Source organism: Leptonychotes weddellii, chromosome 4 (assembly GCF_054177405.1).
Source record: "Leptonychotes weddellii isolate Sample4059 chromosome 4, ASM5417740v2, whole genome shotgun sequence".
NCBI classification, from domain to species: domain Eukaryota; kingdom Metazoa; phylum Chordata; class Mammalia; order Carnivora; family Phocidae; genus Leptonychotes; species Leptonychotes weddellii.
The window spans coordinates 41,993,701-42,010,007 of NC_138372.1; the positions used below are offsets into that span (position 1 = coordinate 41,993,701).

Below are 16,307 nucleotides of genomic sequence, written 5' to 3' on the forward strand. Positions count from 1 at the left end.
CCTCCCTCACCCAGGTAAGATTTGGATGAAAGCACGAGTGAGCGAAGAGGAACGTACAGAGGTAGGGGAAGGTACACATTGCACGCTGCCCCAGAGCCGTCAACTTGAACTTCTCCTTGATATGTTTCCTCTTCCAGCCACTACAACATTTTCCTTCCTTACTTTCCCCCTTCCTTCTCCCCTTCCATTCTTTCCTCCCTCCTCCCTCCCTCCTCCTCTTCCATTCCTTCCTCCCTCCTCTTCCTTCCTTCCTTCCATTTCCCTTGCTCTTTTCTCCAGCTCAGGACCTTCTCTGGGCACCCACTCATGTCACAATAATTCAGCTCTGCCCCAGAACTCCTGCTTTGGACACGCACAACTTCACCCTTCCTTTGCTCAGCATCAAAGGGAGCTGAGGAACCAGGATCCACTCTCCTCAGGATGCAACGGGTGGAGGCTGTCAATAACACACACACACACACACACACACACACGCACACACGTTCTTCTACATTTTATTTCATAAAAAATTCTTGTCAGTAAGCCCATTTACCGAGAGGAAGGGAACATGACAGTTAAGAGTCTAAACCCCTGGAGCCCAAGTGCCCGGGTCTGCAGCTCAGATCTGCCACTTCCTAACTGCACAACCCTGGACAAGCCACCGAACTGTTCCAAGTCCCAGCTCCCGTGGCTGTTGGATACACAGCTTGTAAGGCTATCATGAGGCTGGAATGAATTAACACACTGAGCACCGTGGCGAGCATCGTCATCATTCAATACATATTCACCACCATTGTCAGTGAATGAGACCATGCAGTCTTCAAGGGAGGAACAACTTAATATCTACGCACTGATTCACTATTGGGCACCTACTCTGTGCCAATCACTGCTAGACAGTAGGACATCAGTGTGAACAACTTCTAACAGTTCCTGGCTAGCAGTGCATGTGAGTGGAATAAAACTAGACAGATGAGCCAAGTGAGCATTACCAAGATTCTTAAGCCCTTAAGGAACCCATAGTTTATGTTTAACTCACTCTTGGTTCAAATCAATATGCATTTTGCAAATAACATCTTTATTTCAAACACCCTGAATGGCACAGCCCTCTACCCTCGGGCTGGCCCCAGGTGGGAGCTGGTATGCGGTAACTGGGCCTTAGCTCCTAAGGGCTCAGAGCTCTTGCGGTGTGTAGCCCACAGCAGTATCTACTAGGAGCACTTCTTCCTTAGCAATTAAGTGTTTCTGAAGCAGGGCCCAAGCAGGGACTGCCTCCATTTTGAGGAGGTGGATTTTTGCACTGTCTTTGTCTTGTTTTATGTCCTCCAGAACACAGAGACCAGTCTGACCAGCAACTCCACCTCCCATCAATGGGGACATCTAGAAGAAAGAAGGTCAGCGGACATTAATTAGCCCTTGTTACACCTGGTGCCCTATGGAGGGGTGGGGCATATAAGCCAAAACGCTTTGGGAGTCTGCTCTCATCTCCTCCCTCTAGTCACCTGTCCTTCTTGCACACCATTGTACTTGCCATGCTCCCTTCTACCACAGGGCCTTTGCAGATGCTGTTTCCCTGGCCGAGAATACACTTTCCTCCTCTATTCATCTGGTCAATCCCCTTCACCCTTCAGATCCCCATTTAAGTATTGTTTCTGCAGGGAAACCTCCCTGACCTCTAACTCCCCACCAATTCTTCATATTTTAAGCTCTTGGGGGCATTTTATAGCAGTTACAACTAAAAGTTTAAAAGTATTTATGGGACAAATTCAAATGATGTAGGTCTTTCTTGCTAAACAGCAGTCCCCATGATGACAGGATCTATACCTGATTTGCTCACCACTGAACCCTAGCACGTAAGCCGGCACATAGGAGGCCTTTGGTAAACATCTGTTGAATGAATGGCTCTCAGCTTCGTCACTTCCCAGCTACAGGATGCTGGGTAGTTTACTTCTTGTCGGTGTATAACCTAGGAGCTCTGTGATCTACTGTGAGCATCGTGTGTTATATGAAATAGTAACGAACAATGCACTCTCCCCTCCCTGACACTTGCCTTTCCCTTGAGGATTTTTTGGTCGTTGATGAGATTGACAAGTAATTGATTCCATCCACTATGATATATCAGGTGTCTGGCTGAGCCTCTGATGGACAGTATAATTCCACATGCATTTCTTAGTATCTCTGGGCCTGCCCACTCATAAAATGAGAAGGCTCCAGTAGGAGGTGTCCAGGGTCTCCTCCAACCAGGAGAAAAATCCTATGGTTGTGCACTACACTCTGGAGGTATAGCACTGTGGGGGGCCCGGTGGCGATGTGGCAGGGGGTGGGGTGGGTGAGTAAGAACAACCCTGAGCATTTCACTGGGGAGAACAGTGCGGGCAGGAGTCAAAAGCAAAGGCTGTGGCAGACACACTGGACCCAAACCTGTGGTCCTACACTTATTCTGTAACCACCGGGCAAATTCATTAGTGACCCCCAGCATCTCAGTTTCTTCATCAATAAAATGGAGATATTGATAGTACCTACTTTGTGATGTTGTGGTGAGGACCAAAGGATCTAATGTTGTAAAATACAAAGGAACACTGTTCCTTTTGCTTTAAAACAAACCAACATTTATTTTGCTCTTACAATGTGTTAGGCATTATTCTAAGGGCTTTATATATGTTTCATGAGAAACTCAAGACAGCTCTAGGAGGTAGTTAATATCCTCATCTCCATTTTACAGATGAGGGAACTGAGGCACCAAGAGGTCACGTAAGTTGTTAAGGTCACAGTTACTGAATGATAGAGATGAAACTCAAACCCACTGAGTCTGAGCACTCAGCAAGGTGCCCGATACATAGCAGTACATTGTTTTTACTGGATGTGTTGTTTTCCTTTTTTAGCGGTATCACCAAAACGAAAAGAAAGGGAAGGGAAGGAGTCAGGGGTGGGGGATATTGAGAACTCAGATAATAAACTGGACAAAGAATTTGAGAGCTGGAAAGGATCTTAATGATAGCCTAGTCTTTTGTTTCTTAATTCAGCCCCTACCACTGAGCAGCAACTACACTGGGCCACAGGGACACAGAGATAAATGGAACATGATCTCTGCTTACACACATAGGGGAGACAGACACACACAATATCCAAAATATAATATGCTAAGAGCTATAATAGGCATATGTTCAAAGTGCTATGGAGCGCATAGGAGGAATTAACTAATTTTACTCAGGGGGGGAGGGTTAGAACTTTTTTTTTTTTTTTTTTTTTTTACAAAAGAGGGGCATCTATGCTGGATTTTGAGGGCTGAATAAAAGCTCAGTTAAAAAAAAAAAGAAGAAGGTAAGCATTCCAGAATGATTCAAAGAAACGACTTGCAAATGCCATGCACTAATAGTCTTATGACTCGAAACACTCTTAGGTATGAAAACAATGAAATATAAAATCAGGAGCCAGGATGGACCTCAAATTTCATAGTACCCATCTCCCAACCCAACATCTCCAATGCTCTTCTTGCCCTTTTGAATTATCCTCTGGAATTCCCTAGATTTCCCTTTGCTGACCAACTCTCAAAGACTCCTTACTTTTCTCGTGGGTGACCTCGCAGGCTGTTCCCTGGAATCCAATAGGACAGATGCAGTCACAGCGTGATTCTGGAAAGACAAATTCAGAGAGAGTGTGAATCATACCATGTGAAACAGAACCCCCGAGTTCAGCCCTCCACATCAAAGTGGTGACACTTTGCTATTAGATTAAAATAGGAGAAACATTTAGTTGAACAGTTTAAGAGAAGAAGGTTCAGGGCCAAGAATACCTATTCCTTCCTTGAGGGCCTTCTGCTCATGAAGGGTGTTTATTGCCATCATGGGGAATCACACGGTGTTGCTGAGGAAAATTACTCGTGAGCTGACATTTGACCCAGCCTTGTAAGTTTCCAGTTTTAAGAAGCTACATTACTGGTCACTGAGGTCACTGGTCATTGGTGCTCAGTTTCACCCTGGGGCATTTAATTGTCCAGCCTTCCTAGTAATGGGGAACTCACTGTCCTCATAAGTTTCATCCCACGTTTGGCCAGTTCTGACCCTTTGGAAGTTATTTATGTTAACCCGTAACTTCTCACCCAAGAGTTACTCTCACCTGGATCACACAGAATCCCTTCACAAGATTATCTTTTCTAAGGCAGGCCCAGGAACACCCCAGTCTCTGGCTTCATATTCTCCTTCACACCAGTGCACATCCTCAGATGGGCTCCAGTTCCCAGGTCCAAATTTCACACAGAGGCAAGGGGATTTCAGCAACCCTCGATCAAGACCTTGAGCTGATGGGCTGACCCCACTTCTTGCTGACCACATCCCCACTTAGGTGCCCCCATTCTGATGGCAGAACTTCCCAGCCTTAGGCTCTCACTGATCTCTGCTTTGCTCCCACCCACCCTGTCCAAGAAGCTAGACACATACTCCTCAGTCTCTGTTGGGAATGGGGTTTCTCCTGTGTCCCCTCTGTTGAGCTGCTCTATCCACATAGGTTCTGCCCTAACTCCAGGTGGCTCCCTCCCTGGGTGGGGATCTGCTGTACCCAATTGCTCCTGATACCTTATTTTGGCTTCCTGCTGGACTGGACCTTTCCTCAGTCATCACCACTAAAGTGTAAGATCCCAGGCCTCAGACAACCCCAAATTTGCTCTGCCCATTGCAGTGACCCCAGATATGGCCCTTAAAGTTAGGAATCAAGTTCAAGTGGCCCATCCTTGCTGCCACTCCCTCCAACCGCCCCCCGTCCCCCATCCCCCAATCTTCTCACCATGTACTGGTCAGGACGTGCAGAGCCCAGGGCCTCTTATTCGGCCCAGAGAGGTTTCCCAAGTCCATTCCCACCCCTTGTTGCAGACGGCACATTCTCAGCCTGCTCCTCTGGTTTTATGCTGCTGGAACCTAGGTATTCGGGCGGCCAGAGTAGCATGACCTAGTTGCCTACATTCTGACTTCTTGGGAAATAGACTGATACTTGTTCTAATGCTCGGTACACTTCAGTGTAACTCTTTGGTCAGGTCTAGCCCTCCCACTAGTTTATAAGCTAGTGAAATCATGGATCCCATGTGCCAGTGAATTCAGCTGTAGATCAGCTTCTCAGCCCTGACTCCACAGTGCAATCATCTGGTAGGCTTTTTCAAAGGCCAATCCCAGTGATTCACTTTAATTGTTCTGGGTGAGGCCCAGGATTCTCCCCTGCAGCCCAGGCTGAGATTTGCCGTGGAGGAACATCATGCTCTTTGCCCAGGAGTTGCACCTGAGCACGGGGGGGCGGGGCGCCCTTTGTCCAATCCCACCTCATTGTGCTCCAGGGAGGTGGGGACTTAAGCAGTTATGAGTCTCAGCCAGGCTGCAGATTAGAACTACCTGGAGAGGGTTCACCCGTCCTGATGAGGGGCCTTCTTGAGAGTCACATAATCCAGGTGGGGGCTTGAGCATCAGTAGCTCTGAAGGTCTCAGGTAGTTCTAATGTCTGATCAGGGTGGAGAAGCTCAGTTTAAGAGGCTCCAAATGCCTAGGGGGTTCTTTTTTCCCCTGACAAAATGAAGAGGGCTTTATGACAGTCCTTGGGGCCTCCAGAAAAGGACTAGGGATTGACGTAGAACTCTTCTTGAGATACCCTGGAGGGTATGTGGATTCGATGATGTGTTCTGGCCCCAGCACCAGCCCCTCCAGATGATGTCTTCCACAGGGACGCCAACTGCCTGGAAATGGTACCTTTCAGGACAGGGACTCCATTCCCTTGACAGGGAGCACAGTGGCAGGGGCTGACTTCCTTCTGGAACTCCTCCAGAGCCCGCTTCATGTTCTGCCTTATTGTGCTGGAGTAGGCAAAGTCCGTGGCCGTCACTAGTTCATACAGAGGCTCTGCCTGGGGAGCAGAAAGGCATGCATTTCAACAGAAGACAGTCATCAAACAGAAGGGCAAAGCAAGGTTTCACAGGAATGAACAAGGGGCCGGGGCATGGAGACAAGTGGATTCATCTGGCACTGGATGGACACCCAGTATGTAGATGGATGCCCCATCCTCAGTCTGTCCCACCCCACCCAATATCCACAAATAAGCTCATTTGAGTTCAGGTCAACTCTTACTGAATACCTCCTAAGTGCCAAGCACTAAGCACAGGTAATGAGTAAGATAAAATCCACAGGAATCCAGAGAGAGAGAGCGAGAGGTACTTAGAGCACAGCAGTTATAGGCATGTGTGCAAACTTGGAATGGGGGCAAAGGAGCAGGCGGTTAATCTGTCTTTGGTGGGGGAGAGGAGGTGATTTCCAAGCCGCTCTTTGAAACTATTATAGGAGCTTTGTCCCAACATTGCCTCCCCCCTCCGCCCAGTAGTTGGCAAAATCATTCACATCACGCAAGAGCCACCATCATGAAGCCTTTCCCCGAGCTCCAAAGTTCACAGAACCCCTTCCCACCAGGAAGTGCTCAGCATACAATCCAGTGCTCATCCGATACAAATTCTACTTGCAGTCATTCATTTTTTTTCATGAGTTGAAATCTCCTTTTTTCCTTCTTGAGTTAGAAGGTAAGCTGCTGGAGATCAGGGCTATATACTGTCAGCTCTGAGTCTCTGGGGTCTAGCCCCAAGTGTCGTGAGAACAGCTATTAAAAGTGTATGGGCAAGGCGCCTGGGTGGCTCAGTCAGTTAAGCGTCTGCCTTCGGCTCAGGTCATGATCCCAGGGTCCTGGGATCGAGTCCCACGTTGGGCTCCCCTTGCTCATGCGCGTGTGCTCTCTCTCTCAAATAAATAAAATCTAAAAAAAAAAAAGTGGATGGGCAAATGAATGGAGGATGGGAGGCCTCATCAGGGCCACAGCAGCTGGCCCAGAGGAGAGGGGGTGGACAGCAGAGACCTAGACGCAGACAGAGCGCTGCTGGTCTCCCGTGGGCAGGGCGTGTTTTCACAAGAGGAAGCCACAGACGAGTGTGGTGGTGCTGACGGGCTAGGAAAAGTCTGAGGTAAAGTGCAAAGAAGTAGTTAAAAATGTTCAGAGCCTCTTGGCCCTAGTTTCAGCTCCAGGGCCAGGTTCCTCTCCAGGTTTTGTCTGTGATCCTGCCCTAATCCAGTGCTGGACAGTTTAGGGTCTAAATGCAGGCAATCATGCCTAATAGAAGCCTCCAGTGGGAAGAAAATTGCTTCCATTTCTTAATGCATCTGCTGCTGACCTTCACTCCAGTGGGCAAAGCAAGGCCCCTTGGTGGTCCCATTGTCTCACCGTTTTGCGGTCAATGAATTGATCCAGAGGCGGTTTACGGAACGGTCCAGCCTGCTGGCCACACGTGGGGGAGGAATGGGAGGGAAGTGGGGGGGGGGGTTGCTGTTCACGAGTATGAGCTTCTCAGACAATCTGCATTCCCTGCTGGAGCACCTTGAAAGGCTGCCTTTAACCCCCCAGGCATTCTCCTACCAGCACTGAGATTGGCTCCAGGAGAGAGAGCAAGTCAGTGGCAGAACTGGAATAAATGTCGGAGACGTGTATTGTGCGCCAGAAGCCGGGGCTGGTGGTTGACAAACGTGATTCCACTCCATCCTCACAAGGTAGCAACTGTTAGCCCTGCTTTCAGATGAGGTTAAGTGACTTGAACAACGTCAAAGAACTCGTTAACTAGTATTGCCAGGATTCTGACCCAAAGCTTTTGCTTTTCCAACTAGTTCATGATAATTATTGATAAAAATGGCTTGACTCTTCCCATTTCCAATTTCTTTGCCAGTGTTCTCCAAAGTTTGCAGACTGCGGTTTGCCTTGGGACCGAGCAGCAACTCCTAGACCCCACAGCTCCCTTTTAATTCTATGGTAGTAGGGCATCATTGTCCCTTCTTTCATTTGCTGCCCCCCATCTTTCTTTCTCTCTCTTTTCTCCTCTTCTTCCTCTCTCCCTCCCTCTTTCTTCCTTATTTCTCCCCCAAATACACAGTCTTACCTACTCATATTGACCACCGGGTCCTAAGCACACTTGCCCATGAGAAAATTTTATTTATCATTTTTGGCAAATGATAAATTTGCTGAATTTGCAGCTGATCAGTTGGTAAGCAGTGATAATCACACCTTTCTAATGGTGTGACCATCATACCTTTCCAAAGCAACATACTCAAAGATTCTGGAAAGGCAAATGACTCTGACCAAGAGAAGGTTTAACATACAGAGGTTGTGGTAACATTACCTGGTAAGATAATGTCAGACTTGGGCTGTTGGACTCACTACTTATTAAAGTCCATGCAGTTCCCTGTAATGGACCCTGGTAATCACCATTCTTCTTCTTCTCCTTTATTTTATTTTATTTATTTATTCTTTTTTTTTTTTTTCTTTAGAGAGAGAGAGCAGGGGGACAAGTGGCAGAGGGAGAGGGAGAGAGAGTATCCTCAAGCAGATTCCACACCCAGCACGGAACTCGATGCAGGGCTCGACCTCACAGCTCTGAGATCATGACCTGAGCCAAAATCAAGAGTCGGACGCTGAACTGACGGAGCCACCCAGGCGCCCCAGGTGATCACCATTCTTAATGATAACAAATAATTATTGCACTAGCAGCAGTGATTAGGTGCCAAACTAAATACATACATGATCTAACTTAATCTTTACAACAATCCTATGAGGCAGGTGGTCTTCTGTAGCCCCATTTTACAGATGAAAATGCTGAGGCACAGAAAATTTAAATGGAGAGACCAGAGTCACACAGCCAGTAAGTGGCAGAAAAGGATTTGAACTGTTAGCACTGTGGTTTGTGTCCTTTCAGTGTATGTTTTTGGATAGTTAAACGGGCAGATATTTATACCAAGTTGGTGGCATAAGAAAAGTGCAGTTGTGTTTTCCACTTAACCTCACTTAATATCCTATTATGAGCATTTTCCCATGCCATTCAATATTCTCTAATAAAATATTTTAGGGCTGCATAGAACCCTGTTGTACGGATGAACAACAAGGTATTCACCTCTTCTCTTGTTATGTCTTTGTTTCCTTTTTTCTTTTCTTTTGCTACTACAAGTAACGAGAAAGAAGGCATCGTTTTATGCATACATCCTTACCAACTTTTAAAATGATTCCTTTAGTTGATTATTGCGGCTGAAGTTATTGGATCAAAAGCTACAAATGTTTCTAATATTCTGGATATAGATGGTTACATTCTTTTCCTAAACTGTTGTATCAACTTCTCTTCTCATCTCATTTTATACAATGTCCATCTCATCTCTCTCACTGACATTGAGCATTACAGATTTTTAAACATTGTCAATTTGATGTTGTTACTTTGATTTTCATTTTTTATTCCTAGAAAAGTGCAACATTTTGCATATATATTCACCATCATAGTTCTGTAAGTTGTCTCTTTCCTTTGAGATGTGCCTTTCTTACAAATTCTATCATTCCTTGTACATTAAGGATTTCATCTGTGGCAAAATTATTTTGTTGGTGTGTTATCTGTCATTTAATTATATTCATGGTTTCCTTATTTGAAATTCAGAATTTATTTTGGTGGGTGGGATCCAACAGCCCAAGTGTGACATTATCTTACCAGGTAATGTTACCACAACCTCTGTATGTTAAACCTTCTCTTGGTCAGAGTCATTTGCCTTTCCAGAATCTTTGAGTATGTTGCTTTAGAAAGGTATGATGGTCACACCATTAGAAAGGTGTGATTATCACTGCTTACCAACTGATCAGCTGCTTTTCTTTCTGGGTACATAGCAGGGCTGCAATCCCCTGACATCCTTAAGGGTAGGTTTGCAGCGTGACCTGTTTTGAGCAGTGAGCAGAGGGAGGGTCCTTTCCAGGGTGAAGCTTTCAGGACAGAGTGAGGTCACATTTCCCCTTCCCTTACCACTGCTGTGGTGATCTTGGGAGCACATTACCACATAAAGCCTCCATCACCTGGGTCCCTGAAGAGCACCACCAATAGTCCCCTCCTTAATATGCTTTGGACATGTTGTGTGATTGAGAAATAAACTTTTGGTGTACTAAGCCACTAAGATTTGGGACTTTTTTTTTTTTTTAACTGAAGCATAACCAAGTCCTTCCTGACCTCTACGTGAGCACCATTCACAACTATATCTTTTCCTTCTACCCTGGGCAACGCCTAAGCTCTGTATAATAGCATCTCCATCAGCCTGGACGTCAGACCACAACCCAGCCACCCTGACTACTGATAGAAATGTATGTGGATGGTAGAGGAAGTGACTAGGATTGCCAGTCAAATACAGAATGCCCAGCTAAAGTTGAATTTTAGATAAACAACCAATAATTGTGTAGTATGAGGATGTCCCATGAAATATTTGGGGGATGCTCATACTAAAAAGTTATCCATTATTTGTCTGAAATTCGAATTTAACTGGACATCCTGCCTCTTCATTTGCCAAATCTAGCAAACTCTTTTTGTGATTCCTTTAACCATTCAGAATGTCTTTGGGATTTTTCCTCTATCAGTGACCTTTTCATTGGTCCCTGAGCTTTGCCTTCATGACATCATGGTTGTCACTCCACTGTCTTTAAGTCATTTAGTGTTGCAAAGAATTCTAAGACCAGGACAACTTTTATTTTTGTAAGATATGTTTGTTTCTAAAAGTAAAAAAAAAAATTACTAGGATGTGTTTCAGTATTGTTTTGTTTTCAGTACTTTTGCTTACTTTTCAATGAGTTCTCCATTTTGCGTTATCAGCTCAGGGAAGTATCTCTTATTATGTCCATGATTAATGCATCTTCAAATTTAATCTTGTCTCTTTCTCAGGAAGAAGTCTTTGAATTTTCGATTTCTCCTCTACTCTATTTCCATCATATTTCTTTTATGTCATTGTTTTAATCTCTTGGTCTTTTGCTTCTACATGATAAGAACATTTTTATGGCACCTTCCATATCACTGACTCAATTTTCTGCAGTGTCAATTCTGTTCTTTACTGTTTCCAATGTAGGCTTTCATCTCCTAGAGTCAGCTACTTCCTTTCTCATCTGATGAGTTCTCAATAGCTCAGCCCCTGTTTTTGACTTCCTAAATTCTTCATTTTCTTAAATCTTCTTATAATCACAAAGCAAACACATTCTAAAATTTACTTCTATTTTTCTACTTTTTGATGGAGGCTTGTCTTCTGCATCTTGAATGTAATTTCAACCTTTTGTCTTTGGGACTCTCTTTACATGTCACTGCTATTTCTTAGCTCTTTGAGCAAAGAGCCATTTCTCTGAGTCTGGATTTTACCAGTAAAGAGTGGGAGTGGGCTCTTCAGTGTTCTTCTTCCCTGCACACCTGGCTCCTATAGGAATCATGTTTCAGGTCTCGATCTTCAAGAGTGGTTTATGGGTGTAACCCCCAGCCAACACTCTGTGTCTAGGAATTGCTGATCCAGTGGCCTCTGCTGTCCTGGAAGGTAATCATTGCTCCAACTACCTGGTGAGCTGGCTCTGCAGAGAATTATGGTGAGCTAATGTGAAGCTGTCTGCAGTTTTCTCTTGCCAGAAAGAGTGCGTGCAAGAGCGGGATGCCCAGAATGTATGTTTCCAACTCAGGTCCAGGACTTACAGAGGAACAGCTATGGACTCTGAGAAACAAACTGAGGGTTTTATAGGGGAGGGTGCTGGGGGGATGGGTTAGCCCGGTGATGGGTACTAAGGAGGGCATGTACTGCGTGGAGCACTGGGTGTTGTACGAAAACAATGAATCGTGGATCACTGCATCGAAAACTTGTGATGTATTGTATGGTGACTAACATAACATAAAAAAAAAAAAAAAAAAAAAAGAGCCTTCAGTAATCTCCCCTCCTCAGCTCCTGAACACATCTCTGACTCTTTCATCTTTTCCCCCTGTCAGCCCACACAGCCCTTCACAGAACTACACTTAAAGTGGATACTTTCCACTGTATTACACACAGGCTGGGAAGCCACTAGCCTTTGGTAGAGCACTGCACCTCTGAGGTTATTTTTTTTTTTTTCTTTTTTAAAGATTTTTTATTTATTTATTTGAGACAGAGAGAATGAGATACAGAAAGCATGAGAGGGAGGAGGGTCAGAGGGAGAAGCAGACTCCCTGCCGAGCAGGGAGCCCGATGCGGGACTCGATCCCGGGACTCCAGGATCATGACCTGAGCCGAAGGCAGTCGCTTAACCAACTGAGCCACCCAGGCGCCCCGCACCTCTGAGGTTATTTGCAGGCCTGACTGAGATGTTTAACATGCTAATGTGCCCTACCTCTCTTCTTCCCTCCCCCTCTCTCTCTCTCTTTCACGCACACACAAACACACACACACACCCCCCATATCATATCACATGCTTGGCACCTGACATTCCCAATGCCCAGTCTGGCACATCCAACCGCTTCAGGTGGGTAACCAAAGAAAACTCCACTAATTCTCAGTTTTAGAAACAAAGATGCAGGCAAAAATATAAGTGACAAGTAAAGGCCGGGGATCTATTTTTCCCTTGAGCTCTGTTTACTCCCATGCCCATCTGTGATACCAAGCAACGTCACCACACCATCAGCCAATCCCAGATTTCTCTGGAGCTGCCTACAACCTATGGCTGACTTTATCCTCCTCGGCCTGTCAACGGCTGTACCCTAAATGTCACTACTGAACACACAGCAGAGGAGAGGATTTGAATGGCAGCCTTCTTGTTCTGCAGAAACTATGCATTTGACATACAAGTAGAGACACTGTGGGAGGCTGCCAGGGTTGGGAACTGTAGAGCCTCCCATCAAGAGCTCCAGTCTCTCATTGCCCCTCCTGGGCAGCAAGACTAAATCTCTGGGGCAGCGGGGTGGGGGGTGGATGCCGGACAACCAATGGCTATACAGACAATGGCGAGAAGAGGATGGCTGAGGATGGAACGTGGACACCGTGCAGAAGTCCCCACAGACAAGGACCCACTACTGCTGATGTGTATGACAGTCCTGTTCGAGCAAACGTCTTCTTAGTTTAAGGTTGCAAAACTGCTCTTGTGTGGGTGACAGATGGTTGGGATCATCAGTTGTTATTCACTAAACCCACAGGAATATCTAGAGGGGAGGGAAGAGGTCAAACTCCCGGGTCCAGACCTCATGGAGACTCTTGAGCAGCCACAGAAGGATGCAACCTCTGTGACCTTGATTTTCATCAGCCACATAATGGAGATCAGCATATGCGATCTGCAGACTCGTGAGGATTAGATGAAATAACGCTCCTAAAGCCCTGGGCAGAGTGTCATGAATATAATAGGTGCTCATAACGTCAGTGATCATTGTGAGGTTACCACCCTGTCCTGTAGATGGTCGTGCCTGGATGTGTCTTACCGCTCGGCACACACCATATGCTTCATCCTTACCACCTCCTGTGTTTTCCTCCAGTGTCTTCATTCCTGTCACATCGCAGGAACTTAATAACTATTTGTTGGTTGAATGAATGAAAACTAAAATAAAGAAATAATGGAAAGAGCGATTCTCTGATGAAATGGAAACAGTATCAATTTAAGAAGGCTGGAATTAGAAGCTGATGGTGAATTTCCTTTAGCAACTTGGGGGGCCTGAATGGGAGGGACACAAGGGTCTCTAGCTGGTGCTGAACGGTATATTGTAATCAGTCCATTCCAGATAGATTATCCACTATAATGTGTGTGCCTCAAGATTGAGGCGTGGGTCTTAATGAGCTCTGTATCCCACACCCTGGCTCCCAGTGGCCCCTCATAAGCTGTTTTCTGAAGAGAGGAAAGGGTGGGTGGAGCAGCTGCCTAGCTGTACCTTAGTATTTTTTAAAGATTTTATTTATTTGTCACAGAGGGGAGGGAGAGAGAGAGATAGGGCACAAGCAGGGGGAGCGGCAGAGAGAGAAGGAGAAGCAGTCTCCCCGTGGGGCAGGGAGCCCGATGCGGGGCTCGATCCCAGGACCCTGAGATCATGACCTGAGCTGAAGGCAGACGCTTAACCGACTGAGCCACCCAGGCGCCCCCCAGCTGTACCTTAATTTTGATGATGTCTGGGTTGTACTGCATCGCATCTCCCCACTCCTGCATCAGGTCTGCCGTCGGCAGCTCCTTATAGGCCAGGGTGGTGATGTGCTCACTGGCTCCTCCTCGCACAAGGACCACCAAGTCATCCACCATGGTGTTTCTCTTGTTTCTGTCTGGAATGGACCCAGAGACCTGGCATGTCAAGGGATCCACTTCCGCACCTTGGAATTTACTGCCACCCAACCAACAACCTAATTACCACAATATTTATTAAACTCATCCTGGAGGTGCCGGTGGACGGGATGGTTTCCCGCCAGCGAGGAAGTCATGGTGCAAGGGGCGGAATGCAGCTCTCAGTCATATGGGACCCAAGTCAGGGGCAGGAAAAGGAAGGGACATCTATAGATGCCAGTCACTGAGTCTATGGAAGACAGAGAGCTGATGGACAGATATAGATAGATAGATGATAGACAGATAGATGATAGATAGATAGATAGATAGATCATAGATAGGGTAAGTAGGTTGATAGGGAGATGAGTTATTGATCATTAATGTGCCAGCCAGTAATCTAATTGTCGTACATGTATTAACTCACTTTTTGCAGATAAGAAATCTTAGGCATTAGGGGTGAAAAGGTTTATCCAGGTAGTGCTGTGAAGCTCTAAGCTATGGTGCTTCTTTGTATAGGGTGACAGAGGCGGGAACATTTGTAAAGTCTGGGCTTCACATGTGATAGATACCCATTAAAGAGTGTCTACTAGGAAATGATTATTATTTTGACTTCTCGTGGAGTTTCTGGGAAAGCCCTCAATCATATCCTTGAGTCCTTTCCATTCTAATCTGTCCATGTACCCAATGCCAAACGAGGTGGTGTCGGGTGACCATTCAGCCCTGAGCCTGCAACACCTGAGGACCACGGAGAGGGAGATTGTACGCTGCTGGTAGGGGTGTACAGTGAGTGGTACAAGCGTCTCAGAAAAACAGCTTTGCAGGAACTAGTCCAGAAAAAACACAGAGTCTACAACCCAACAATCCCACTCTTGGTGCATTCCCTGAGAAACCCTTGCACGTGGGTACCAGATGGCTTCGTAAGAATGGTCACAGCCCCAGTGATTGTACTTGCTCGCAACAGGAAGTGACCCAAATTCAACAGCGGCATGGACAAAGACACAATATTATATTCATACAATAAAATACTATGCAGCAATGGAAACTAACTATAGTTATACACAAAAACATGATGTTGGATGGAAAAAAACAACAACCAACACCCAGAACCGAAAAGATTACATTCTATCCATATAAAGTTCAAAAACAAGCAACAGGGGCACCTGGGTGGCTCAGTCAGTTAAGCATCTGCCTTCTGCTCAGGTCATGATCCCGGGGTCCTGGGATCGAACCCCACATCGGGCTCCCTGCTCAGCAGGGAACCTCTTTCTCTCTCTGCCTCTGCTGCTCCCTCTGCTGCTCCCCCTGCTTGTGCTCTCTCTCTCTCTGTCAAATAAATAAATAAAATCTTTAAAACAAAACAAAACAAAACCAAAAACAAGCAACACCAAGCTGTATTGGTTAATGATATATACGGTGGTAAAACTATTAAGAAAGGAAGGATGTGTTTAACACAGAAGTAAGGATGGTGTTTTCTCCAAAAGGGAGGGAGGAGTTGTAGTTAGCAAGGGTTCCGGCGTCCTGGGCAATGTTCCATCTAGTGACCTGCACGGGGTGGGGGGGAGGTACTTTACAAGTCTTCTTAATTTAAAAAAAATTTTTTAAAGATTTTATTTTTAAGTCATCTCTCCATCCAATGTGGGGCTCGAACTTACAACCCCGAGAATAAGAGTCTCATGCTCCTCTCACTGACTGAGCCAGCCAGGCGCCCCTACGAGTCTTCTTTCAAGAGCACCTATGTTCTATGCATGCCTCTCTTGTAGGACGTATCTTCTAACCCAGCCCCACCAGAATGAACAAATAAACAATATCAACCACACATCAGTCACAAGGGCAAGAGATTTTTCTAGACCAGCAGTTACACTTTTGTTGTTTTATTTTGTTTTGTTTCAGCTGGGGAACTCTTTCTCCATATACCATCCCAGATGCAAGCTCAGTAAGTGGAGCAGGTAGAGGCTTGCTGTTCGGGCTGCCGCAGAGGTCAGGGACTGGGTCCCTGCTGATTGGCCTCTCTTTCCTACTCCACCTGCGGCATTGATTCCAGTTCCCTTGAATGACCTCCAGGTTTCCTGCTCCCAGACACTTGGCGCTACATCCTGGCTTCGATACCCACCTCCGATCTGGTCTCCCCTGCCATGTGGGCTCTGCTGCATGACTTACAGCTTTGACTGCTCTTCTAATATCTGTCCCACCCATTATCTCAGGTAAGGACTAGTCTCCTCACCTGCCTCCCCCACTTCCTC

At 46.0% G+C, this 16,307-nt stretch overlaps 1 protein-coding gene across 1 annotated transcript in view; it reads right to left on the minus strand.

Annotated features, from left to right (window-relative positions):
- Positions 1–1,033: 1,033 nt before the first annotated feature.
- C8B (complement C8 beta chain) overlaps positions 1,034–16,307 on the minus strand; it is a 31,390-nt gene continuing 16,116 nt past the window's right edge. The window contains exons 8-11 of the mRNA XM_081818491.1: positions 13,906–14,069; positions 5,703–5,856; positions 3,540–3,608; positions 1,034–1,356 (exon numbers count right to left, since the gene is read on the minus strand). Coding sequence (XP_081674617.1) covers positions 1,205–1,356; positions 3,540–3,608; positions 5,703–5,856; positions 13,906–14,069 — 539 coding nt within the window. The 3' untranslated portion in view covers positions 1,034–1,204. The remainder of the gene's footprint in view (positions 1,357–3,539; positions 3,609–5,702; positions 5,857–13,905; positions 14,070–16,307) is intronic.